The 26,782-nt window shown below is 40.8% G+C and overlaps 1 protein-coding gene across 3 annotated transcripts in view; it reads left to right on the forward strand.

The window, feature by feature from the left end:
* The window catches only part of tmtc3 (transmembrane O-mannosyltransferase targeting cadherins 3), a 28,308-nt gene extending 7,183 nt beyond the window's left edge, over window positions 1-21,125 (forward strand). Inside the window, exons 5-15 of one of the 3 annotated variants that reach the window (XM_070830997.1) lie at window positions 1,975-2,090; window positions 2,448-2,620; window positions 5,462-5,714; window positions 7,499-7,647; window positions 8,070-8,190; window positions 8,418-8,529; window positions 10,057-10,160; window positions 10,627-10,796; window positions 11,766-11,992; window positions 14,729-15,511; window positions 20,649-21,125. In XM_070830997.1, coding sequence (XP_070687098.1) covers window positions 1,975-2,090; window positions 2,448-2,620; window positions 5,462-5,714; window positions 7,499-7,647; window positions 8,070-8,190; window positions 8,418-8,529; window positions 10,057-10,160; window positions 10,627-10,796; window positions 11,766-11,992; window positions 14,729-15,511; window positions 20,649-20,656 — 2,216 coding nt within the window. In that variant the 3' untranslated portion in view covers window positions 20,657-21,125. Of the gene's footprint in view, window positions 1-1,974; window positions 2,091-2,447; window positions 2,621-5,461; window positions 5,715-7,498; window positions 7,648-8,069; window positions 8,191-8,417; window positions 8,530-10,056; window positions 10,161-10,626; window positions 10,797-11,765; window positions 11,993-14,728; window positions 17,870-20,648 lie in introns of those variants that run through there. The other 2 variants (XM_070830998.1, XM_070830996.1) reach the window with 2 other exon arrangements.
* The last annotated feature ends 5,657 nt before the right edge of the window (window positions 21,126-26,782 follow it).

Below are 26,782 nucleotides of genomic sequence, written 5' to 3' on the forward strand. Positions count from 1 at the left end.
TTCTGACAGTTCAGGCATGGGTTTTCCCTTACTCTGCATGAAAAGGGTAATTTCTTACCAAAGCTCAAAAAATGACTCGATGACTTCTCTCTGACCCCCCACTGTGTATCTGAATGGTGTGCCACATCTCCATGTTCCATGCCCACCTCTTTCAAAAAACATTGGAACCAATGGCAATTTAAGCCGTGTGCCTGAGTGAAGCTTTTTTGTGATGGTCTTGCTGCATAGAGCTTCTTGATGGGTTGTGCAAGAGTAAGAAGTCAAGGGTGTGGGACTGTTTCTTTTTCACATTTTCTCTTTCACTTGTCCAAACGAGCCAGTTCTCTCACAACACATTCCAGATGCACCATCGGTATGATGTTATCCCAAGGTCCCAAGGTTGCATGGATGTCAAATCCAGGAGCTCCTTACTGACAGATGACTCCACCTCCGCTCCTCTTACAAAAAGGCCTGTTTCAGTGATGTCAGTGTTTTCATCAACAGCTGATGAAAACCCCAAGTAATTTCTCGCTTCTACAGTCAGCTGTGTCATCAGTTCTCCCACTACCTCCCTGATTTGGTCTGGTTAATGTTTCTTGACAATCTGACTTTGTTAGAAATGTCATAGCACACGTAACATACTGTCAGCATTGATTCAAAAATGCACCCTCTGAACACCACAGACGACTGAGTGATTTCTTCAGGCACAATAAATGTGGCTTTCATTACTGCATGTTTCTTGCTTTAACTTTTGTGGATATATTCTGTTGAGAACGTAGGTTGCCCCTTAATTGTCAGAGTTTTTGTCGCCTGTCTTGGTGGTTAAGGCTACTTTATTTGGTTCTATCTTTGGTATCAATGTGGCGCCATCCCTTTGGCACAGCCACTGCCTCATTACAAAGAAGACATACTGGCTTGTCTCCAGTAAGCATGAACATGTATCTGCTTTCCCATCTCTCATTATGTTGCCATCCGTCTGCATCAACTTTTCTTTTGTTGGACACTTTGCTAGGCTGGTACTATTCATGTCATTAGCTACACCCACTCAGCAAGGCAGTTATGTTGAGATACTATGTCACGTATGCTAACGTCTAATGGCTAGACACCTTCAGTGCGTAGATAACAAAATTGGGATGCATTCTGGGACATGTGGTTTATGGACACCATACTTCTGTAATGTAGAATAGAATTATATTGTGCAAATTATATTCTTTTCATGCTCTCGCAGGCCACTTAAAGTGAGGTCTGGTCCAGTATAAACTATGTACTGTTAACTGTGTACTGTTACTAAAGAATATCTTTTGCATTTCTGTACGGCAATTTCTTATTGCTTATCGGTCATATTTATGATAAGTGAAAATCAACCAATAATAGCCATGCTGACATAACCATCACGCTCTAGTTTCAGCCTGTAAACACTAAAGCACTATGTGGTTTTTTTTGGCATGGATTGTATTTGTGTACAGGTTGTTGTGTTGGAATCACATGCCAAGTGTCTGTTAACACTGTTTCCTCAGGCTCTTGGCAGATCTTTTAAGCTGTGTCCCAATTCAGAGGCTGAATCTTTGATAGACCCGAAGGCTAAACCCGTTCTTCCTTCCCTTGTCTCACAGAGACTAAAACAGTCAATTCAACTAATGGCACTCAAAGCTTTTTTGGCAAGTTAAACATTTCAAAGTTTATTATCAACATATTGATGTTGATTGGCTGACAAAAATGTGGACAAGTTTTCATAATGATGTCTACTTAAACTTGAACAACTGTCAAATAGTGCAACAGATATATCCATATAACTTCCATTTCCTTGTAATGTCCTGTAATTAACAACATACACCCTGCCAACAAGAGCAAACACAAGAGATAATGCCTCTCCCCTTGTAATGGCTTTTTACACTCGTCTAGTGAAGGTAGTATTTTACCAGTAATAGATGGCCACCTAAGTGTCACTTGCATAGCTTGTCTGATATTTATGTATATTCTTTCTTCTTTTTTCAGTTTGGGCACCCATTGCTCTGACAGTTGTTCTAGTGGCTGCAGCAACACTGTGTAAAGAGCAGGGAATCACTGTCGTCGGCATCTGCTGTGTCCATGAAGTGTTTGTTGCGCAAGGGGTAAGGCTCCAAAATCCGGTCACTCTTTTTTCCTATTGATCACAGCTGCAATAACAAAGCATGGTTGGCTTTTTACTTTTGCTAAGTTTGCCTTAAGCCTAAGATAAAAAAAAAAAAAGTAGTCCTAACAAGCAGATGGATGATCATATCTAGAGCAATAACAAGCCTAAATTGGGAGGCAAAATTGATTTAAAAATGTTTTACATCCAAAACTTAAACCACAATGGAACAGTTATTCAAATATAATGTTTTTACAAGTGGAATTTAAAACTATAAATCTATCTTAAAACATCATACCATACACCATAATGTTGAAGTGTCCCATCCCTCTGTTCTTTCTCCTGTCGCTATTCTCAGTTTACCTTGCCCATGCTGTTGGACACACTGCGGCAAGTCCTGCAGGGTAAAGACGGATTCCCATATGCTGTCTTGCAAACTCTGCTGAAGCTCATTGTCCTCGTCATCAGCACCCTGTTGCTTGTCATCATCAGGGTCCAAGTCATCCAATCCCAGCTTCCAGTCTTCACCAGGTACAAAGCTACACAGCGTTATCCCATTGGCAACAAAATGCTGCTTAAATTTCATTTCTGTTGTTCCCTGTTTGTAAACTAAATGGATTTTTATTAGTGTTTCAGGAATTGATTTTGCAAATGAAATATACTAAAAGCGTATTTTTCACAGTAATTTGTTATTACTTCAAGTGACATAACAGGATTGTTTTGAGGAAAATTCATGAGTGTGTAGTGCATTATAGTTAAATATTTGAGTTGGGCCAGTTTTTAAAGAGTGTAGCTCTACAGCTGCTGTATCTCATCTGCACAAAAAGAAAAGACATTTGTAGATACCTAAGGGGCGTTGGAATACAGTCAAACTCATGATTTGAATGCAAATGGCTTGCAGGATTATATAAACACATTATACTAGTCTGGTTCTTCATTTCAGATTATGTAATAGTTTACATAATGTCTATTTATTTGATCAAAGTACAAAATCTTCCCATAGCTTCCGACCTCCTACAGCTGACGGATGTGACTAACAGGCCCACGTTTATTTTCTAGTGTATAGAGCTCGGCATGAAAATGAATTATACTTGCATACCTTTGCATTGTAGTTGTTCTTATTCAGTGTAGCTTTAATTCCTTGACCTCAAATTCAACCAGTTGTTCCAAGTTCAAAGGAGTTCAAACCCGAAAACAACTAAAAATATTCCCTTTAATCCTCTTACATGATAGTGAATTTAAAAAGAGAAAAGCTGGTGTGTTTTCCAGCTTTTTGGTCCTCAAATGCTTTCCACTAAGTTCTGAGTGTCCTAGATAGATACTGTGCCCCCTGGATGCATGCTGATACCCCCATAAGGCAAATATACATTGGAGCTGCTATTGGAGTCCGCAGCAAGACTACTGTTATTACTGCAGAGGAGTCTTGTGATAAAAATGATACATGCTTGTGAAGAACACAGGATCTCCACTCGTTTATGACGCCTCTGCTCACGATAGACCTCAGTGCAACCCTCCTCTGGACCTCCGCACAGGCCCTGCATGTCATAAGACATGTGTGCTGTGTGTGCACCCTCAAAGAGTTCAACATGCAGGAGTGACTAGATTCACACTGAAGACCAGCTATAGAGTCTTTTGAAAAGTGCTTGCATTAGGTATGATTAATCTGAATACTAATCACAGCCATAAACTAGTTATATCTCTTTAATATAGTATTCTAGTAATTATTCTTTTGATTTATTGATAGACTACTTGTACTGTAGGTAGTAATTCAAAGGACCGAGACTAAATATGAAATGCATTTATCTATTAACTCACTGAACTGTGAGCAGTTGCGAAAAATTTGCCTGAAAAATTTGTGGCAAATGTAAAAAATGTCTTTGTCCTATTCAAAGGACAATCTAGACATTATTATTATTTAAAGCTCAACCCGAACTAGATACAGACACAGATATCTGCTGGTGTGGAGACATAGCTGCTGTAGATAATAGTTCAGAAGGTGAAATTTGGTATTTAGATTAACTGCATAACCAGTGAGAACACTGTCAGTGGCCAAATGCTAAGAGTTCTATTGGATTAAGTGTTTTATTGAGTCTAGCGTATTTTTTTTGAAATTGTCTCCAGGACTCCACACAGGCTCATCCTAATGGCATTTGATTGGTGAAGATAAAATTCCAGACAATTAGCCTACATCTGCTAATCTGCAAATCCCAAAGATGGCTCCAGATTGTCTGACAGAATTTCTGTGTTCAAGCCATAACAATATTGTATATTTACATTATCGCCATTCCAGTTGTGATTAGTTTCCTAAGAAATGGTCCTGTAAAACAAGTTCGGACTACTTGCTGTACCAGAGGAGTTGAGGCGAAGGTGTTTACTTCAAACACCAAAGGAGAGATCACAAGTTAAGGATGTGGGTATGTCACTAGTAGCTACAAAGACAAAACATGTTCTCTGTGACTGCAGGATTTTGCTGTTCCAGTAATACGATCAAAGGATGGCAAGTCTGTCAACTCAAAATGTAATTTTGTTTAATACATTTAATTTGCTTAGCACACTCATATTCCTGCATTTTAGATGGCTTTTACTAGGGTTTTTTTTTGTTTTTTTTTTTATATAAAGGCAACCCCAAGTGCTGATGTTGGGATTATGGTTGTTATGGGGACCTTTGGGGGCCCACCGTGATGACGGATAGTTTGAGGGTATCCTGTACCTTCGTAACAGTTATATGCATCATTCTGTCCCACTGTAGGTGAACATAAATATACAATATAAAAACTCTACGTTACATGCAGTTGTTTGTTGTCTCTCCTCACTGTTGCTTATTTACAATGTATTTACTGAGGGATGGATATAGAGATTTAGATGTAGATGTGTGTTGTATATAGTTTAGTTTGTAGTATTGGATACAGTTTTTATAGGCCTACGTAGATACAGTAGATGAGATCCAAATACTGCTCATTGTTTATGCTGTAAAATAAAACAGGATATACTAACATAGATCACAAACCACGAAGTCAAGTTGTCATCTTGCCATAACACATTCTTAGGTATGGCCCCAGAAAAATAGTTTTCCTAAACTGGTCAGCAGGAACGTGTAGAAAAACAGAGAGAGGCTGCGTCATTGCTCCCTAGGTACTGAACGAGATCAGAGCTGCCCAGGGAAGAGCGCCAAGCGGAAAAGGGAGCAAATTGTCTCAAGTTTAGGTCCAACTCCAGATTTTCTTTTATTTAACATCAAATTCTTTTATTGTCTCTGATTTCTCTGCTGTTTTGCCAGAATACAATATTATGCACATTTTTAACCCTTTCCGCCTCTATCCACTCGTGCTTTTATTGGTCATGTTAACCTTTCTTTTGTGTCCTCTCTCGTAGATTTGACAACCCAGCAGCAGTCAGTCCCACGCCCACTAGACAGCTGACTTTCAACTACCTACTTCCTGTGAATGCATGGCTTCTGCTGAATCCCTCTGAGCTCTGCTGTGACTGGACTATGGGCACCATCCCTCTGGTGGAATCACTCCTAGACCTCCGTAACCTGGCCACCCTGGTGTTCTACACATTTCTGGGCCTGCTAGCTTACTACAGCCTGCGTTACAAGCACAGCTCTTCTAAGACTGTCATCATGGTGAGTGGTGAAGTTTGGTCAGATCGCTAAAATACACTTTGACATAATATGTGTTGTCACAATTTACATATAGCCCATTAGGCTCAGAGGTCAGACTGCTACATTAGTTAGTATAGGTGTAGTTGTGACTGAATCCTTGTAGGATGTTATTATAAAACAAAACTATGTAACAGAGGATGACACATGGCCAACAAAATGTTGTTGTTTCTGGAGTTGAGCGCATATCTCTGCCCACCATCAACTCAAGGTGCAACAGCAGCCTTGCTAGATTAAATCACTTGTGTCAAAGTCGCAGAGCATAACCCATAATACATGCAACCAGAAGCACATTGTTTGCAGAAAGTGAGATTTTAATGTATTGGATAAACAAAAGCTCATTAAAACGCATTTTTAGGTTTGTCTGTTCAGTAAAGCTAATCATAAATGTAGTCCTTCATAGTGAATGAGCAAACAAGGAGCTTCCAATCTTTTTATTCTTTTTATTGTCAAGAACTTTCACATGGTAGGTCCTTTTTCTCCTCCATTACTAACATGGGTATAATCACTTTGAATTACTAAGATTGGGTTGAATAGCTTCATTGGTTGTAAATAGTTGAGGAATGAAAGAACTCCTTTTGTGTTTTTATCCTTAAAAAATCATCATGCCAAATGAGGACAAGAAACTGGCTTTACCAATGGCATCAACTTAAGTGGTTACTCATGTTCACCAGCTCATATCCATTGGTTTACATAAACTGCAGATAACTTCTAAAATTCGATAATTTAGCCAATTTAAAATTGACCATTGACCAAGACTGCAGAACATACTTACCAGCTTTATCATTCAAGTCACAAATCAAGTAATATTTTCACATTCAACAGCCCAAGTAAAAACAAAAGCAAAATAGGCAATATCAGCCAGCACAAATGAAGAGAGAGAAAACACAAGCTCTTGCTTGAGCGTTGAAGGAATGAATGAGTGTGTGTGGCACACAGAAACTAATTAGCATGTGTTGTGCAACAGGCCCATGGCTCTCTTACTTACTTGAAGGTCAGTAAACTTCCTCACAGTATTGCTCTTAGCTGCAATTTAGAAAAGGGGACTACAAATCAACACAAAATAAACTGAATTATGACCTTTGCAGTGTTTACTTGAGTTTGCTAAGAGCATTTTGGAATATGATGCATAACATTTTCATACCACATCAACCTACTTGGCTTCACTGCAACAGATGGCAGCTGTGTGTTGTCCACTGAGGACAGTGAAGCGCCTTTTCATACCTATTGTGGCTGCTGGCTGTACACTCGGGTTACAACTAACAATTATTTTCATGATTTGATTGTTTAGTCAATAAAATTTTAGACTAAGATGAAAAAAGTGTACATATAATTCCTTACAGCCTAACTTAACAAATGTGTATTGCTTATTTTGTCCGACCAGCAGTCCAAAACCTGCTTTATTTACCAGTGTTTTTTCAGGCCGGATTCCATTTTTTATCCTAGAGGACAAACAAATAGCCACATTTGACAACAAATGAATGACATTTTTGCCCAAAAGTTACTTAACATCTTACTGATTAACTGTCTGTCGATCATCCCGGCTGTAAAACGACCATTTCTGTTCTACTTTATAAACGCAGTTGTTAGCTTGTTAACAGCATGAAAACTATTTTTGGAATTACCTTCATCTTAGACAAGTCTTGAAATGATTCTGCTACGGCTGAAAGGATTAGTGTCGATCACAGATGTTTAAGTTGAAGCAGAACTTCACTGGCTCATATAAACTCATTCTCTTTCTTCTTTAGGCCTTGTCTTTGATTGTCCTGCCTTTTATTCCTGCGTCCAACCTCTTCTTCCCTGTGGGTTTCGTTGTGGCAGAGAGGGTACTTTATGTGCCCAGTATGGGCTTCTGCGTTCTTGTTGCACATGGATTCAAGATTGTCTCAAATAAGGGGTGAGTGCCTGATGTTACTGCTATATATTTAATAAACCAATATAATAAGCCTACTCCTTGAGCCTTATCAGAAAACAATCAAAACAAATATCTGTGCCCCAGGGAAACATGGATCACAGAACACACAATTTCTATTGCTTGTATTGTTTATGTTGTGTTTTTCACTGGAGGCAACTGTTTCTGCAAAGTTAAAGGTTAGTCAGAGTTTGAATGGCTACAGTTATGCCCTTAATTTTCCAAAATGAAGTGCGGACCCAAGTACATATGTGCAAAGTCATAGCTACTCATTTAAAGAACACAGTGCACCCTTATACCACTCCTAAAATGATCAGGTTCTCTGAAATAATAAATGTGAGCAATTCTTTGGTTTGTTGCATTACCAAAATGATATAATATGAGATCCTTTCATTTTTTCTTTGTAGACACTTGAAGAAGATCTCCTGGTTGATAATTGGTGTGCTTTTAACTACACATGCAGTGAAAACTTTCAACAGGAACTGGGACTGGGAGTCAGAATATACTCTGTTCACCTCTGCCCTGAAGGTAAGCTGGTAGGATCATTGAGCCAGTGTTGGCACAGTATCTTGCCCTACCTTGGCAGTGTGTCCTAGCTGTTTTGAATATCAGACTGTTAATTTAGGCCTTTTATTACAAGGCGATTAAAGATTTGTCTTAACAGATGGCTCATTTTTCTTAATGATAATAATGGATCAGTGTAGTACAAAACAAAAGTTTGTTGTCATGTTTTTTTAAATTGTCTGCTACTTCAGGTCAACAAGAACAATGCAAAGTTGTGGAATAATGTCGGTCACGCTCTTGAGAACCAAAACAATTATGCGAAGGCACTGCAGTATTTTCTTCAGGCCACTCGCGTCCAGCCAGGTAAGAAAAACAAAACATTGCAATGCTTTATGCAATGTGACATTGGTAAATCAAATGATGTCATTGTGGTATGAAAAACCTTTGCCTGGACTTGTCAGAATATTTCTTAATTGAATTGACAGGAATACTGTGGGAGACACACAGTGTGCCAATAACGGTCGCATGTTTTTGTCGAATCTTTCGAAAAACTGCCCAACCAGTTCTTTGTAAGATCCGTGGTGATCATACAGGGGCTGGTCCAATTAACAGAAACATTGCAATACAACAGCCCTGTTGTAAAATACAGATTTGGTTAATCTTTTGAAATAGTTCGAAATAATAAATAAGATGCAAAAACTTTTGGAGATGGTCCAGTAGTTCGCCCCAGTCAGCAGCAGAGAACAGGCAGCAAACGGCTGTAATAATAAAAACAAACATAAAATTATGTTTCAACAGCGCTGGACATTGTCCTCACTGCAATCACCAATCACCTCTAGATTGCATAATTGGTATATAGTATTGATAAGTGTTTCTCTTAATGTTTCTACAGTTAGTTAAGGCTTTGATCCCTTGTGAGTCTTGGTGGATAAAGTGACTACAATCTTGAAACAGGTTAACAAAGGCTATTGTTTATTGTTCATTGGATCACTAATAGCTTCCGCTAATGTACTTGCTAGTTTTCTTAAGATCCACACTGGAACAGAAAGAAAATAAACGGGAAAAGTGTCAAGTGCAGCAAAAATAAGTGGAGATAAGGCAAGAATTTTAAAACAAGACTGAATTGTTAAAATAACCAAGGAAGACATAAAACCAGAGACAAATTAAATAAAGGCTGTGCAAAAAGGGGAGCAACTGAACATGTAAGAGGATACTCTCTGCAACATGAGTAAAACTGAATAAGTCGGTTGTCCAGGGACCTCAGAGGTGATGAAAGGGATGACTGTTGGAAATAAACTGAAATGCTTATATAGTAACACTAAGCTTTGTCCAAAAAATCCCCTTAACTTCCAATTCAGGGCATCTGACAAAGTTATACCAAACGTCTGTTTAATTTCAATACATGAAATGTATAGTTAGAATAAGTCAGTCCTCTCCCAGCAATTCCCTTTTGCTTAGTTTTCAGGAAGCATGTCATCGGCTAAGATATTTTGCTGGTTCGCCACCCAAGAGTGTTTCCCCAAGATTAACGATATAAACACATTAACCCGATGAGGATTTCCTGCTATGTTAATCATCAAGCATCAGTTCTGTTTGTCCAGACTGACCCCTTTCTATACTCAACTTGCCTTACTGGTTCCCAGAATGATTTATTTAGCTTCCAGGCTCCTCAGAGCAAAGCATTTTTCTTTTAAATACACCATCAAGGTTCAAGATCTCATTATTTAAATTTAATATTAGTCTAGCTTGTTTGTGAAATGGAATGGAAGAAGCAAAATGGGAGAGTACGTGTTAACATAAACTATGTGAAAATAAACAGGGTCAGGTGAGATAAAAGCTGTTGTTGAATTTTTTTCTGTCGCCTTTCTTACCCTTACAATGTTTCTGCAGATGATATTGGTGCTCACATGAATGTTGGAAGAACCTACAAGAATCTTAACAAGTCTAAAGAGGCAGAAGATGCCTACTTGGTTGCCAAATCCCTCATGCCACAGGTATCTCATTATTTTACATTTTCCACAGACAGAGATATTTTAAATCAGAAGAGACGACTCCTTCCTGGTTCACACCACTCATCTGAATAGCTTTATAGCAAACTGTTTTCTTACTTGCCACAGCTTTCTCCAGTCCATTTACCAATTTTGCTGCTGAAGCAGATTTCAGCATCCAGCTGTTTCCAGCTGCCACTACCACCATCAAGACAGCATCTAGAATGACAGCGATGATAGTCAGGTTTAGAGATTTAAATGTACATGATGGATTATTGGGACATTGAGCCAAGATGGAGTCAGCGTCCCCAAAATGTAATTATAATGTTGTCTCTTGTCATTGAATTGTTTCTCCACACACAACTCAGAAAAATGTATCTGTTTTGAAATAATTTGTTTAGAAACCTTGTGATCAAACATGTTGACTGTATTGCTCAGAGGTAACTAAACCAATGACTTCACCTCTCATTAGGTTATTCCTGGTAAGAAATACGCAACACGTGTGGCCCCTAATCATCTGAACGTTTACATAAACCTCGCCAATCTGATCCGGGCCAACGAATCAAGGCTGGAGGAGGCTGATCAGCTCTACCGACAAGCAATCAGCATGAGACCAGACTTCAAACAAGCCTACATCAGCAGGCAAGATTTGTAACTTCATACCCGTCAGTCATTCTTTATCTTCATTCTTTCCCCACAGACACAGTGTTACACGATAGCGCGTATTTGCATTACATTATTTTAGGCTTCAAATTGTCCCTTGGGGATAAAATCCAAATTCTAATAATAGCTAAAACTAATATACATTATCACCTGCAACTGACAAACACTGATGTCATTTATCACCATCCATATCAATCCACATTCTTCATTAACCCTTCGGAGTCTAGGGCCGCCACACGGCGTCAAAGTCACATGTCGCACGTTTGAAAACGTAAACCTGTCACACAAGCACGCAGGTGCTCAATTCAAAGACTGTTGGAAAGCGGACACTTCAAACTTTTTACAAGTGTTTGAATTTTGTCGATCGGCCTATTAAGACTAAATTTATGAAGAGCCGAAGTCGCGCACTACAGCTCTTCTACGAGTTAGAAGATGCTGAATCTGGGGAAGAACGTTCTGATTCTGAGGAAGACTCCTTTCGGAGGATGAAGTGGATGCTGCGCGTGAAGAGGAACGAGAGGAGGTGTCCACGCAGACCCCCGCTCCTCCAAAGATCCAACTAGTTCCTACTCGGATTTTGTGTTTCTTTTGCACTTTTACATACAGTGTGTCCATATATTATGTCAAAATAAATAAATAAATACTTGTAGAATCACATAGGTGAGGTTGTGCTGAAAAGAAAGACACAAAGAAAGGCAAGCTAAGCAGTTTTAATGGGAAACACAAAGGTAAAATGAAAAGTGGTAAAAAACGCCGTTTTACCCCAGACTCTGAAGGGTTAAGTTACAGCATTCCAGTTTTGCGGTAAAGGGCGCCATAACACAAATTCAATCGAATATTTATCAGGTTTTAGTGTAATCATTCGTCATTTAGAAGATACAATTAACACGCTTTGAACTCTGATTTATATTTGTGGGCTCTAAATGTATTGAATTTGATTTGACTCAGAGGAGAGCTGCTGCTGAAGATGAACAAACTCACAGAAGCTCGGGATGCCTACCTCCGAGCCCTGGAGCTTGACCATACCAACGCTGACCTGTGGTACAACCTTGCCATCGTCAACATTGAAATGAAGGACCCATCGGAAGCCCTGAAAAACTTCAACCACGCCCTGGAGCTCAACCCACGCCACAAGCTGGCACTCTTCAACTCGGCACTTCTCATGCAGGAGTCTGGTGAGTGAGCTCTGCCAGGTCAGCTATGAGAAAGTGAATAGTTGAATCTAGTCACATTTCTAGTTTAAATCAATCATTGTCCAGCTGAAATAAAAGTAGGATTCCACTTGCTAACAGGAAGCATTACCTGCCATTCATTTAAGGCCTTATTCACACAAACTGGTATGAACAAAGGAAATAACCTGATATTACCTTTAGGGTGTAACCACATTCTCAGGAATGTTGCAATGAACCCTATGTGCACCTACACAGTTCATGGCCAAGTTACTGTCAGATCACACTTCATCAGTTCTATGACAATAAAAATGTTAAATAAACAGTTGCATTCACCGCAGGTTTGACCAGAGGTTTAGGTTAGGTTTAGGTTTTTTTTTTTTTTTTGTAAATCACCAGCACATTCCTGTTGCAGGTTAATGCAAGTTCAAAATAAATAAAGAATTTATTTGCAAAATTTGTAGGCAGGTGTGAATAAATGCTGCTTTGAATACTGCTTTCAAAAATATACAATTTATTTTTTATTTTTTATTTTTTTTATCGATTTACAAAATGCATTGTGAGTTAACAGAAGAAAAATGTAAATCAAATCAATATTTGGTGTGACCACCGTTTGCCTTCTAAACAGCATACATTTTTCTCGGTACAGTTGGACAAAGTCAGGGATTTTGTAGGATCATCGTCAGGTGTAGGGTTGCCAATTATACCAAACAGGTGCGAAAGATCATCAATTTCATTTTCAAAGAAACAGCTGTGTTGGAGGCTTAAAACTAGGTGAGGAAAAGCCAAACTCAGTTTCATGTCACCGGTTATCATGGCGAGACTGAGCACAGCAACAAGACACAAGTAGTAGTTATACTGCATCGGCACGGTTCCTCCCAGGCAAAGATTTCAGAGCAGATCGGGCTTTTCAAGATGTGCTGTTCAAGCTCTTTTGAAGAAGCACAAAGAAGCGGGGAACGTTGAGGACCGTAGACGCTGTGGGCAGCCAAGGAAACTTAGTCCAGCAGATGATATATATATCATCTGCTTTTGATATGGTGTCAGCACAGGTGTTTTCCATCAATCTGTCAGGTTAGATCCACCCTCTTAAATGATGGCTACTCTTACAATGATTCATAACACTTTACAAATGATGTCGTGCGGCATTATCCATGTTTGCCAAACTCGAACGGCCTGCTTCATCCACTCTGCAGATTTCAACTCTTCAGTTGCAGTCTTTGAGTTCTGACATGACCAGTTTTTCCTCTAAGGGGACATTTAACCTCAGCATTGATTGCATGGACATAAACCCGCATTGTATGTATAATTGGAGATTTTATATTTGGATACGCATGTGATGTACTTGTGATATTCCACTCACCAGTAGCTCTTTATTTGTTTAGTCCATCAGATTATCAGATGACAAGTAAAGTTTGCTGCAGCACTACAAACTGTGTAACCCTAACACATCACAACACAACCCTAACCCACATCAATCTTCAATTTTTGATTTTCTGCAACAGGTTGCCGGGTACTCACAGGTGGGAAAGGGGGCAGAGCTCCAAGCATGACACAATATTTTATTCTCGCTATTGTTTGTTCATTTTACCGACTCACACCAACTGAGATGAACAAATCTCTCCTGCTCCTGTGCCCTCAGGCTTTTATCCTTTATCGCTATACCACTTTACACCCCGGCTTCTGATTGGCTGCTTTCCAAGAAGTCTGATGAATCAAACAATTCTTTGCTCTGATTGCGAGCAGCAGATGACACTTTTGTGACTGCACAAATGGTCAACGGCGTCGCCTCAACAGGGCCCCAGATTAACTTAACATGAGTGGACCTGTGATTGTAGCTGTGAGGCAGGCCAGCAGTATTAAATTAGTCGTGGTCATCACAAAACAAGTAGAGCTGTTCTTCCTTCCTTCACAGCTCCCATGGTGTTCATGTTTTCGCATTAACGTGCAATTATTAGTTTCACTTCAACAATTCTGCTCAGTGCAATTCTTGATAGTGGAAATAAAGAAAAGACTGATTACTGTACATGTGGAGCACTGTGGTTGTACTAAGAAGCCTTGCTATGCATTGACCTTGCTAAGCCCTGAAATTCTAGGTACATATATTATATTTACAGTGTACCTGCATCCAATGTTTATTTTCATTTACACTACAAATGCTGTAGATGTTTTTGTTAACCACTGACAGTATGCTTTAAGGTTTTTTCTCATATTAGCTCTGAAAAATGTCCAGAGTTGCCCTTTCACACATGTAGCATACAACAGGAGATTGTCCGTGTCAAAGGCGTTCTCACCTACTGAAAATACTCCATGTGGTTAAGAGAACGATGGCGCCTGGGTAGAGCGTGCCAGATACAGGACATTGCAATACGTCAGACATTAATCACACCAGTTGTCTCTAGCAGTTGCAGGGGCAGCCTGTTTGAAGTTTTTTTTGAAAATAGCTAACTTTTTGTGATTTTTCTGTTTGTATATTGTATGAGTAAATTCCACTTTTTAACTTTGATGGTATCCTCTCTATAAGAGTATATCTATATATATATGTTTTTTTAATGTGATGGTAGTAATGCATTACCAGACCCTGTTCTTAAAAAGTATGCTTTGACAATAACTCTTAACTGAAGTGTAACATTGATTCCTAACATTAACTATAACCCAGACTTTAAATATCTGTGGACTATATTAGTAATGGATTAGAAAAATAATCATGTCTCATATTTTGGCCTCTGCTTTCTGTGGCAGGTGAGCCAAAGTTCTGGCCTGAGGCCAACCGCCGTTTCCTGACCTACGTAGAGGAGGAGCCTGCCGATGCCAACGGCTACTTTAACCTCGGCATGCTCGCCATGGATGCCAATGAAAATGCAGCAGCAGAGAAGTGGATGCGTAAAGCCATTGGTCTGCAGGCCGGCTTCCGCAGTGCCCTGTTTAACCTGGCATTGCTGTACTCTCAGTCCAAACGTGAGATTGACGCGCTGCCTGTGTTAGACGAGCTGCTGCACCACCACCCAGAGCACATCAAGGGCCTAATCCTGAAGGGTGACATCCTCATGAACCACAAGAAAGACACACACGGTGCCAAAGCATGCTTTGAGCGCATTTTGCACATGGACCCCACTAATGTGCAAGGCAAGCACAACTTGTGCGTAGTCTACTTTGAGGAGCGCGACCTGCCACGGGCTGAGCGCTGCCTGGAGGAAACACTGGCCCTGGCACCAAACGAGGAGTACGTGCGTCGTCACTTGAGTATTGTACGAGGTAAGATGGCTGCCATGAGTGCAGCAGGGCAACCGCTTACTTCAGGAGAGGGAACCACCATGTCGGCTAAGGGGGAAAAGCCGAAGAGAGTTAAGGAGGGGGTGGAGGAAGTTGCTAAGGGAGAGGAGGAAGGGAGCGGTGCTGATGCTGTTGGAAAGGGGTCTGGCCATGAGAAGAATGTGCGGAAATCCTCTACAGAAAGCCTCGGAGGTGTGGGCATGGACCAATCAGAGTCTTTGGACAGCAGCCAGTCTGACAAGCGGACTAAGGGTAAGTCCACTAAAGAGATTAACGATATAGAAAAAAAAAGGGCAGCTGCCTTGAAGAGACTAGAGGAGATTGAGCGCATATTAAGTGGTGATTGACATTGTTGTAATTTATAGCTGGACTACTTTTTATAGAGCTCTTCAGTGCTCCTGGATAAGACTGCAATTTCCCCCCTTAGTGATATGTATTCTTAATCAATTCTCATTTTATTATTTTGGTTCATTCACGTGTTTGCAGACCTCTCTGCATGATCCTGTTGTTTTAACACTAATCATGTAAAGAAGGGATTTGTTGATCAGCACATAAAAACTCATGTAACAATAAGCACAAGGCCAATTTGGGATAATCTATTGAAAACTTATGGCAGATGTAGATGCCAGTGTGTGTGTGCTTCGTCTGAATGTGATTTGACATATCGTAGATCTGCAGTAGCTAAAAATATTTGTTCTGCTTTTCCATGTGTAGTCATTGTTTATCACTGGATTTTTTTGTCACTAAGATGTGACTCACTCCTGTGTGTTATTGTTTTTAAAAACAGGATGATTGTATCATGGACAATTAGAGGAAATGACGCGTTCCCCAGATTTCCTCAAGGCAGGATAATATCTGCACAATTTGAGCCTCAAAATAACCCAAACCACACAGAGAGTAAAATAACCCTCCACACTGCATCAACACCCAGCTTATGCTCTGTTGCGGCAGCGTCTTCTAATCTTTATTGATCTCACTCCGCACTTCCTGCTGCTATATCATCAGCCCGTGTGCTCACAGCTGCCTTCACCTCAAGATTTCATTGTGATTCCATTTAAAGACTATTATTTCACTTCCTTTGTCACATTACCCCCTCGCCTCTCCACACCTATCTCCCATCCTCAACACACTACAGCCACATTAGGGATGAATGTTTTTCCTGCTTTTCTTGGTAAATTACCCGATACACATCGCATTGACCCGGGCAACGTCCGTTTTATGTGACTGCCAACAATGACGAACACTCATCCGGAGCGTCAGGCTTCATCATGTGTTCTCCATTTTCCAAAGTTCCTCCCACTTCACAGAGAGAATTTTCACAGCACATTTGCAGAAAACAGATTTGCTTCATCGTGCTCCACAGTGATTATGTTGTTTTAGCTTTTTGGCACTAAAATATAGTATCAAGTTTTTGTAGTAGCCCTTTGTATTCACTTTCCTCAACATTTACAGCTTTGATCACTCTGAGTCAAAAATAAAAACTAAAACTGCTGAGGGTGATCTAAAACTTGAAAAGAAATGGACAAATCTCTCCGGCTCCTGTGTCCTTCTCTTCTGTCCCTACACCACTATACACCCCAGGGCCCAATTGGCTGCTTTTCAAGATGTCTGATGGTTTAAGCAGTTCTTTATTCTGATTTCAAGCACTTGGAAAAAGCAAGAGGCCAATAAAATGATTATAAAAAACACACATCCGTTATTGCACGAAAGTTTAATTCGTGGTAAATTGTTAACTAAACGCTTGTTCACGCTCAAATTAGGTCTAACCGTTCTTCCTTCCTTCACAGCTCCCATGATGTTCATGTTTTCGCATTACAGTGCAATAACTAGTTTCATTACAACAACTCTGCTCGGTGCAATTCTTGATAGTGAAAGTACAGAAAAGAAGAGTGATTACTGTAAGTCTGGAGCACTGTGGTGGTACTAAGGAGCCTTGCTATGCATTGACCTTGTTAAGCCCTGAAATTCTAGGTACATATATTTACAGTGTACTTGTATCCAGTGTTATTTATTTTTATATGCACTGCAAATGCTGTAGATGTTTTTGTTAACCACTGACGGTATTCTTTAAGTTCATGGTGCATTATTTTGTCTCTACCAATTTCCAATATGTGTACTGTCACTCCTAACACATGTCTTAAGGTGTTTTCTCATATGAGCTCCGGAAAATGTCTGGAGAATCAGGTCTGGACATTGTCCGGAGCTGCCCTTTCACACATGTAGCACACAACAGGAGATTGTCCGTGTCAAATGCGTTCTGACCTACTGGAAATGTGGACGTGCGGTTCTTTGTGTTCTCACATACAGCTCCTCTGGATAATGTCTAGGTAAGTTCAGGGTAGCAGTGCATGTGTGAAAGGGACATTAGATTTTCACTTTTAAACAGCATAGCCCATGTCAGTGCTTAACATGTATGTAATATTCAATCAAATGTCTGCCCCAAAAAAGTGGGTACAGCTTTGAAAGAGGAAGCGTTCAGTTTGCAATATTTTCTGTATAACCTCATTTTGATGAGCGATTTTTTGTACGATAAGATTTTTTTTTTTTTTAAGCAATAGCCCTTGGTGGTGGGGGTCTAGGTTTACAAATAATAAAGTGAGATGAAAACCTATCGCTCTTCTAATGTGTCTGTTTGCAACGTAGTAAAGCCAGTGGGTCTGCTGCAGAATGTGGTGAGGGACGTGCCTGTACACACTGTAGTGCATTTCATAGCACAGTCACATCGTGCAACCCCTCACCGGATGGCAATCCAATTTGTTATCCCAAATTGAGTTCCAAATTTAAATCCAATGTTCCAAAAGTATGCTTTCGTTAGTCCCTCTGGCCAATTAAATTTTAGATTGTAATGTCATTTACAAATATTCTGCATCTAATGCAACTATCTATCCCATGACATTATTTGTCTTCCTGCACTGATGCAGTGTTTGAGGAACTGCACAGGAAATTAAAGGGTTTTGTTTGTAACAATGTGTTTACCATGCCCCATTTACAGCTGTAGAAAAAGCTGCAGGTAGATGACGTAAAATACAACAAAAGATGAAAAAATGCATTGAGTTGTTGGTGACAGTGGAATCTTCCACGCTGAGACAAAGAGGAATGATGGAGCGGCCAATATGAATACAGCCTTTGAGCTTTTAACAAACATAAACATTTCAAATAATTACGTTTTGACAGTGTGGAAGTGAAGAATCACAGTGAATCAAAGGGAAAACTTGTCAACACTATGCAGTGAGCCAGAGCCTGATCTGGCAGCTTAACTGGAGCAGAGTGTAACTGTCAAACTGTCAGTCATAATGTGCCTTTCATGCAGTGTGTTGTATGCTGGGAATACTGCTGAAGGGCTTTTGATGTCACACACACCTACTGTGTGGTTATCATCTCAGGCTGTTTTTCATGGACATAGTATGTTAATTGCTACATTCAATATTAGGCACATGGTATTGTGGGAAGTCTGTTAAGGCTTTTATAGTGAATAAAGTGATCATTTGTACAGTGTCCTGTGAATCCTTAAACCATGAAAGGCATCTTTTTGTGACTTTCAAGCATTGCTGTTGGGAGAGGAGTCATATTTGGCCGCTAACTTAGACTTCTTTTATTGATCCCCCATAGGGGGAAATTTACAAGTTACAGCAGCAACAACAAACAAGAAAGAGTGAATAAAAGCAACATTGGAAAATAAAGCAATAGCAAAATAAATGTGTTGTGATGATAAATAAATATTTACACTATGGAATATTTACACTATGGAATATTTACACTATGTATCATAAAATAAAATGTGAAATGTACAAGTATGGACAGGAATATCAAGGAGTGGAGTGAAATGAATGGAAAAACAGTGTGTTAACATCAGCCAGTGATGCTGCTGTTAAAGAGTCTGATGGCTGATGGGAGAAATGACCTGCGGTAGCGTTCCTTCTTGCAGGGTGGGTGCCTCAGCCTGCTGCTGAAGGAGCTGCTGAGGGCCCCCACAGTCCCGTGCAGGGGGTGAGAGGGGTTGTCCATGATGGACTTGAGTTTTGTTAGAGTCCTCCTCTCACACACCTCCTCTATGGAGTCCAGGGAGCAGTCCAGGACAGAAGCGGCCCTCCTGACCAGTCTGTTCAGTCTCTTTCTGTCCCTCTCCGTGCTCCCTCCTCCTCAGCAGACCACTGCATAGAAGACTGCAGACGCCACCACAGAGTCATAAAAAGTCCTGAGCAGAGTCCTGCACACTCCAAAGGACCTCAGTCTCCTCAGCAGGTGGAGACGACTTTGGCCCTTCTTGTACAGGACGTCTATGTTATGAGACCAGTCCTGTTGAGGTGAACACCCAGGTATTTGAGGGTCTCCACCCTCTCAATGTCCAGTCCCTGGATGTTCACCGGTGCAGTCTGGGATGTCTTCCTGCGGAAGTCAATCACCATCTCCTTTGTTTTACTGGTGTTGAGCTGAAGATGGTTTAGCTCACACCAGTCAACGAAGCTGGAGACGACCTCCCGGTTCTCCTGTTCGTCCCCCTCTGACACACACCCTACGATGGCTGTGTCATCGGAGAACTTCTGGAGGTGACAGCTCCCAGAGTTGTAGCTGAAGTCCGAGGTGTACAGGGTGAAGAGGAAGGGGGAGAGTACTGTCCCCTGTGGGGTCCCTGTGCTGCAGACCACCATGTCAGACACACAGTCCTGGAGCCTCACGTACTGCGGCCTGTTGGTGAGGTAGTCCGTTGTCCATGCAGCCAGGTGACAGTCCACTCCCGCTCTTTCCAGCTTCACCCTGAGCAGTGACGGCTGGATGGTGTTGAATGCACTGGAGAAGTCAAAGAACATGACCCTCACAGTGCTGCCGGTGTTCTCCAGATGAGTCAGGGATCTGTGAAGCAGGTAGATGACTGCATCATCCACTCCAGTGCTCGGTTGGTAGGCAAACTGCAGTGGATCCAGATGTGGGCTCACCAGGGGGCGGAGGTTTTTGAGGATGATCCTCTCTGAAATATGAAACTGAAATATTAACACTAATAGCATGTGGGCCTTTAATTTCTGCTTCATGGGTGTGAGACTTTTATTTCACTTTCAATTTTCCACAAAAAATTTGGGCTGCAACGTAAGATCATTTTCATCACTGATTTTTCTGTTGATGAGTTGTCCCATCTGTAAACTGTCAGAAACGACTGGACCAACCAGCCGGCAGAGCAAGCTATAGAGCTGCAAATGCTAATATGTCTTTGGCATTTGTGTATAATTTCTACTTTGGCATGCAACCGTGCATCACAGTGAGCAGACAACAAACCGCACACAGTATCTGTGTTCAGTACGCAAAATGTGCCTGTGAACACTGAATGATTGGTTTTGGTTATAGCTTCTGTTGATTGACTGTTCGCTTTTATCTCTATTAACTTTATAAATTTCAGGAATGTAAGCCTGCAGTATCCTGCGCTGTTGGAACACACACTGCCGAAGGGAGTCTGTCCATCACTCAACAACCAGAATATCCTCTCAGGGGAAAATGGTCGAGTCAATTACTATTTCCTTGGAGGGTATATGATGCTCAAAGAGTTTGAATTACTCGGGGTCCAAATGTATTCTAAATGAATGGTTTGCATGTATTTGAATTGTTTTCTTCATTGTTGGAATGAAATAATTGAGGTCAGGGACAGGATTAGCTTCAAGGCAAAAGACGTGACTCGAAGGATACATGATTGAATCCTCAGACAGATGAGTGAAGCCTAGAAATGCAGGATCACTCTCCCATCCTTGGAGTAATTACTGTCTGTGTGCCCTTGATGGAGAAAAGAATACAGCCGGGATTAAATCTGTGGCTACGACACAATAAATATGCAAATTGTATGTACTTGTTATTAACTGAGATTAAATATTTGTCTAATTTACATTGGGTGGTGGTTTGGTTTTTCAGTGCGTGTGAAGCGTAACGTTAGCCTTGAGCTATTCAACAAACACAGACAAATGCTGGTGTCACTTTCTACTTTGCCTCAGCACAATTGTGGCAAACCTGACAATTAAAATGGCTTCCGATGACTGACGGAGGCCCAATCAACAAAAGTACACACAAGTAAAATCACAGACGGCGGCACATCACTTCAACTGGATGCCATTAAGGTGTTAGCAGCCTGTATAGTACTCATACTCAGCATTTGGAGAGGCATTGTGCACAGATTAATTAATTTGAGGGTAGAAATGACTACAAGACAAAATACTGATATTAATGCATGTGTACATTTGCCTCTGATGTGTGCTTTCCTGGAGGGAATACACCTCCTATCCTACTCCACACCTGTTATTTATTGAATTCAGGTGTTTCAATCAGAGCCCTTGCCACAGGTGTATAAAGTCAAGCACCCAGCCATGCAGTCTCCATGTGCAAACATTTGTGATGCAAAATGGGTGATTCTGAAGAGTTCAGTGACTTCAAGCGTGGTACTGTGATAGGACGCCACCTCTGCAATAAGATGGTTCGTGAAATTTCATCCCTGCTGGATATTCCACGGTCAACTGTAAGTGACATTATTAGAAAGTGGAAGCAAGTGGAAACAACAGCAACTGGGCCACGAAGTGGTAGGCCGTGTAAAATCACAGAGCGGGGTCAGCGGATGCTGAGGCGCACAGTGCACAGAAATCGCCAACTTTCTGCAGTCAATAGCTGCAGACCTCCAAACTTCATGTGGCCTTCAGATTAGCTCAAGAACAGTACGTAGAGAGCTTCATGGAAGGAGTTTCCATGGCCGAGCAGCTGCATCCAAGCCTCACATCACCAAGTGCAATGCAAAGCGTTGGATGCAGTGGTGTAGAGCAGTGGAGACGTGTTCTCTGGAGTGACGAAGCAAAGTCCATAAAGACATCGATGAGCGAGTTTGGTGTGGAGTAACTTGACTGGCCTGCACAGAGTCCTGACCTCAACCCAATAGAACACATTTGGGATGAATTAGAGCGGAGACTGAGAGCCAGGCCTTCTCATCCAACATGTGTGCCTGACCTCACAAATGTGCTTCTGGAAGAATGGTCAAAAATTCCCATAAACACACTCCTAAACAATTGAAATTATGAAAAAGAAGATCTTCACTGCTGCACATTTTTGTGTTCCTGCAGCATGTTTTCGCAGGGAACAGGCACATTTTGCCCAACGCTGCTCTGCACCAATTCAAGCTGTGCGTGTGTATAAATCCGTTATGCCAAGCAATTGAAGTAATGTCTTTATCAAATTAGAATTGCTAAAAGAGAAGGGTCAGGGTATTTTTTTTTTTCTTACTCTGAGAAAGTCTTTTTCCTTTTATCCTTCCCAGAATTCCCAATTCATTACTGTAACTCTTTGTTTACATGACTGAAGAGCAAAGCTCCAACCAACTAAGAATGTTGCTGCCAAACTCCAAATGAGACCAAATGAGAGAGATAACATAAGTTGTATTTTACCTTTATCATTTTTTATACTTTATAATTCTACTCATTACTTACAGGGATTTTCTGTGGTCTTGCATTTGTAAGCTTTTATGCCCATACACACATGCACTTAACCTGATCCTCTGTAGAGAAGCTCAAGCTCAAACACTGCATGGCTAATAGCATAGTATGTGGACATCTGAACATTACATACACACGTGATTGTTGCACATTTCATTCTAAAACCATGGGCATTAATCTGCTGCTATAACAGCCTCCGCTGTTCTGGGAAGGCTTTCCACAAGATTTTGGAAGCTGGCTGCAGGGATTTGCTCCTATTCAGCTACAAGAGCATTAGTGAGGTCAGCCACTGATGTTGGGTGATAAGGCCTGGCATGTAGTCAGCATTTCAGTGTCTGATGGGGTTGAGGTCAGATTTCTGTGCAGCCCACTTAAGTTCTTCCACACCAGACTGGGTTAATGCACTGGGGGCGTTGTCACATTGAGACAGGAAGGGGCCTTCCTAAAACAGTACGCACACAGGTTAGAAGCACACGATTCTCTAAAATATAGTTGCGTCTTATGCTACAGCATTAAGAGTTACTTGGAAATGAGATGCCAGAAAAAAGAAGACGACATATTTAAAGCCATATAAGACTGAAGATGCTTGTGCATTTGTGCCATGTCCTCCTTGTGCTCAGGTCAGAGGTGGAAGCTGCAGGTCACTGGGCCGGATGGAGGAACATGTTTTATTATTCTTATCTTTAAAAGGCTGCCTGTTCTTCTCTGAGTGCGAGTAAATTTCATTCACAAAAATGTCATCAAAGGGTCACAACAGATCAGGGCTTTCCCTGGATATTTTGGGACTGAGGTAGCAAAGGCACAGTGTACTGTGGGACTGGGGCATTTTCTGTCATTTGAAATGAGGTGTGAAATGTCTTTATGTGAAGAAAACTCAGTTCAAGAGTTTGACGACAAGTCAGTGCAGTGAGGCTTTCTGCGTTCTGCATGCTCTAGCTCCAAATGACGTCACCTGAGCAGGATGGCAGCGGCATTATCCGGGATTTTTGGCTTTATCTTTGTGCAGTGGGAGGAAGCAGAGACACATCGCTCAGCTTTATCACCAGTCTCTGGTGCAAGCGCATTTTTGTCTGAATTTTCAACATAGCTGGCGGCAAAAATACAAAAGCGGTGCGCCTTTGAGTTATTTAGGCGAGGACATCCCTGGAGATTATTAAAGCTTGCAGGTGAAATTACACTGTCAGAGACGGCCAAGGATGATACTAGGCAGAAACCTTCATAAAGACCCAGAGGCAGCTGTAAAGTGAGAGAAACTTCTGCATTTAGTCTATTTTATTACGTGTGTGTGTGTGTGTGTGTGTGAGAGAGAAGAGGAGAAGCCGTCCACATTGAGCCTGGGTCTGTTCGAGGTTCCTTCCCATATCCTTAATTTTGAATTCCTGAATCGTTGGGTCTCTCTCTAATTAAGGAGTTTGGTCTCGACCTGCTCTTCATGTAAAGCATCTTGAGATAACGCTGTTGTGAATTGGCGCTATATAAATAAAGATTGATTGATTGAAGAGGGAACTATCATAATAGTGTGTATGTCCGTCTGTCTGTCTGCTGACAGATTTTCTCCTCCCACTTAACACCCCTGGCCCACATCTGTTTTAAGTCCCAGATCACAGTATCTTAGTTTTGATTAGTGCCAGAGTGCATAAAGAAACATCAAAATTGAGCTTGAACATTTCCACCCTTCAGAGGTCTGAGTTAATCCCCCAGTGTTCTCAAATCCTATAAACGCATCTGGGCCAGACACACACAAGGGAGAGCCTGTCTAATGAGGAAAAAACTCAGCAAAACCTATACATGTCAATACTAACATAGATTAAAAGTTGACTACATGAGGAGGGTTAGGCATCTTGAATAAATCACCAAACTCACCTGTCTCATGTCATGTGTTCAATTGCTTTGGTCTCCAGTTTTACTTAATTACAGTATCGTGTTTAAACTCCAAGTTCATTGAGATAAAAGGAATTATGGTTTCAGGTGTTTTTCCCCGTGGACTCTCCAAAATCAAGTAAAGCTTGAATTACATTTTATTTGCTCACATGTTTTCCCCATTTCTCTTTCCATTTTTTTTTTGCTTTGATTTGACATTTGCTATGGCTATCTTCTGTCATGAAGATTCTTTGCTTCAATGAGTCAAATCCTAAATTATTGTAGCATTTTCAGGTTATATAAATATAATTGTAGATTTCTAACTGAAGCAGATTCAAGCCTGCCTCAACGCTGATGTTCCTGCGCAGGTTATTGTAGGTTAAAGGATCGTACTTAAAGTAGTTAGTAGTAGTAGCCTCCTAGATCTCAGGGGCCAGATGTATATGCAATGCAAATCTTTCCCCACACATTAACAGGTTTTTATAAAAGAAAAACTGTGCACTGAGAAATGTGTGCGCCTCATGTTTGCACAGTATACGTACACATGGTTTTAACTGAGAAAGCTGCTGGTGACATGATAAGGTGGATGTGAAATATGAGGTGTGAGACAAAGTAAAAAAAATATTTGTTGAACCCAGTTTCACCGATTGGATTCTGACTTTTCAGGGCACACTGTAGTCTGTGAAATGTCACTCAAAGACACACTTCTAACCTTCCTTGAGATTATTCGTGAGTCATGAATTTTACAATTTGTATTAACATTCAAGCCATCACTTCCCTGTTAATGACCTGAGTTGTAAAGCACTCAGCACTGATAGTGGCCACAGCGAGTGTGATGACAGCTGTTCTGATGCTGTTGGAGACTCTTCTCACAAACTGGTCTGATGAGTGTGGAGCCGGGGGGGGGGGCAGGTATCGATACACAAATGCACATTTAAGTGGGAGTAAAAATAAAGCCTGTGCGCCTGTGCCCGGTTCCACAATAATGATTTACAAAACAGAACAGTGTGTAAGCCTGTGTGCGTCTTTATAAATCTGACGAGAGAACGGGCGTGTACATTTCATTTCCGTACCCATCTTTATGCGCGCACACAGTTTTTGTGGTGAATCTACTCAGACTTCTTTAGTGTCCAGTTTCCCAGCAACCACCAAACAGTAGTTTTTCTTGTGTGGTGAAAGGCCACAGTTGTCACCTGTTTATTTACTTAACCTTATACCTTTGAACCTCATACATCTGTAGCTCATTGATGACGGCCAAGCAAACAAGGCAGATAGGCTTATTTTTGGAGCTCAGAGAATAAATCATCCAATCATGCCAACCAAAGGGCCTTTTAAGTCCTCGAGCAAATGTGACTTCTAACCTCGTCCTCTTTAAAGGCAGGTTTGCCACCTGGGTGTTCGGCTCCGTCTGACACTTGGTGGCAAACTTCACACTGCAACGCAAAGACAAAGATCTCTGAACATGCTGTGTGAGGGAGGAGAGTGCACACCAACAGGAGAGTTCTGGTTTGGCTCAAAGAAGAAAGTGTTACTCAGTAATTCATTTCAATGTTATTCTGTATTAATTTATTTAAATTTTGCATCTTAAACTTGATTATCTATTATTTTATCTCCATTACTATTTATTGATGTATTATCAATTATTGGTAATCGTAGTTATACATGTTGGCGCATCACAAAAACATGCTGTATTTGGCAAGAAAAACGCTTGATATGAGTTGTACATCCATTTTGGAGTGATTCAATTTATACTTCAAATCATGATTAAACCATTTTTCAATCACAGGGCGGATTCAAACGATTACTTTCATTATCAGCCAATCCACAGACTTTTTTCTTAATTAACAGACCAACCATTTGGTTGATCACAAGTTTCAGAAAATGTCAGCTGTGATTGGCTCTAGCCCCCCTGTAACTTTTAAGATTAAGCGGTATAGATAGCGGCAAATGAATAAATGTTTCTAAAGCAGAAGCTGACATCCACATTTTTTGTTTAAGCAGCTTTTAGGTGAAGCAGCTATGGAACAAGCTGCCTGAACACCTGAGGTCTGCTAAAACTGTCAGCACATTCAAATTAAAACGTTACTGTTTACTGTGGCTTTCCAATAAAAGAGCTACATAGCTTTCTTTTAATTTGTAACCATTTGTCCACATGCTTTTATGCTTCTTTTAAGCTTTAACTACTTATTTGCATGTGCTTTTATTACCTTTT

The sequence above is a fragment of the Pempheris klunzingeri genome, chromosome 5, assembly GCF_042242105.1.
Source record: "Pempheris klunzingeri isolate RE-2024b chromosome 5, fPemKlu1.hap1, whole genome shotgun sequence".
Taxonomy (NCBI): domain Eukaryota; kingdom Metazoa; phylum Chordata; class Actinopteri; order Acropomatiformes; family Pempheridae; genus Pempheris; species Pempheris klunzingeri.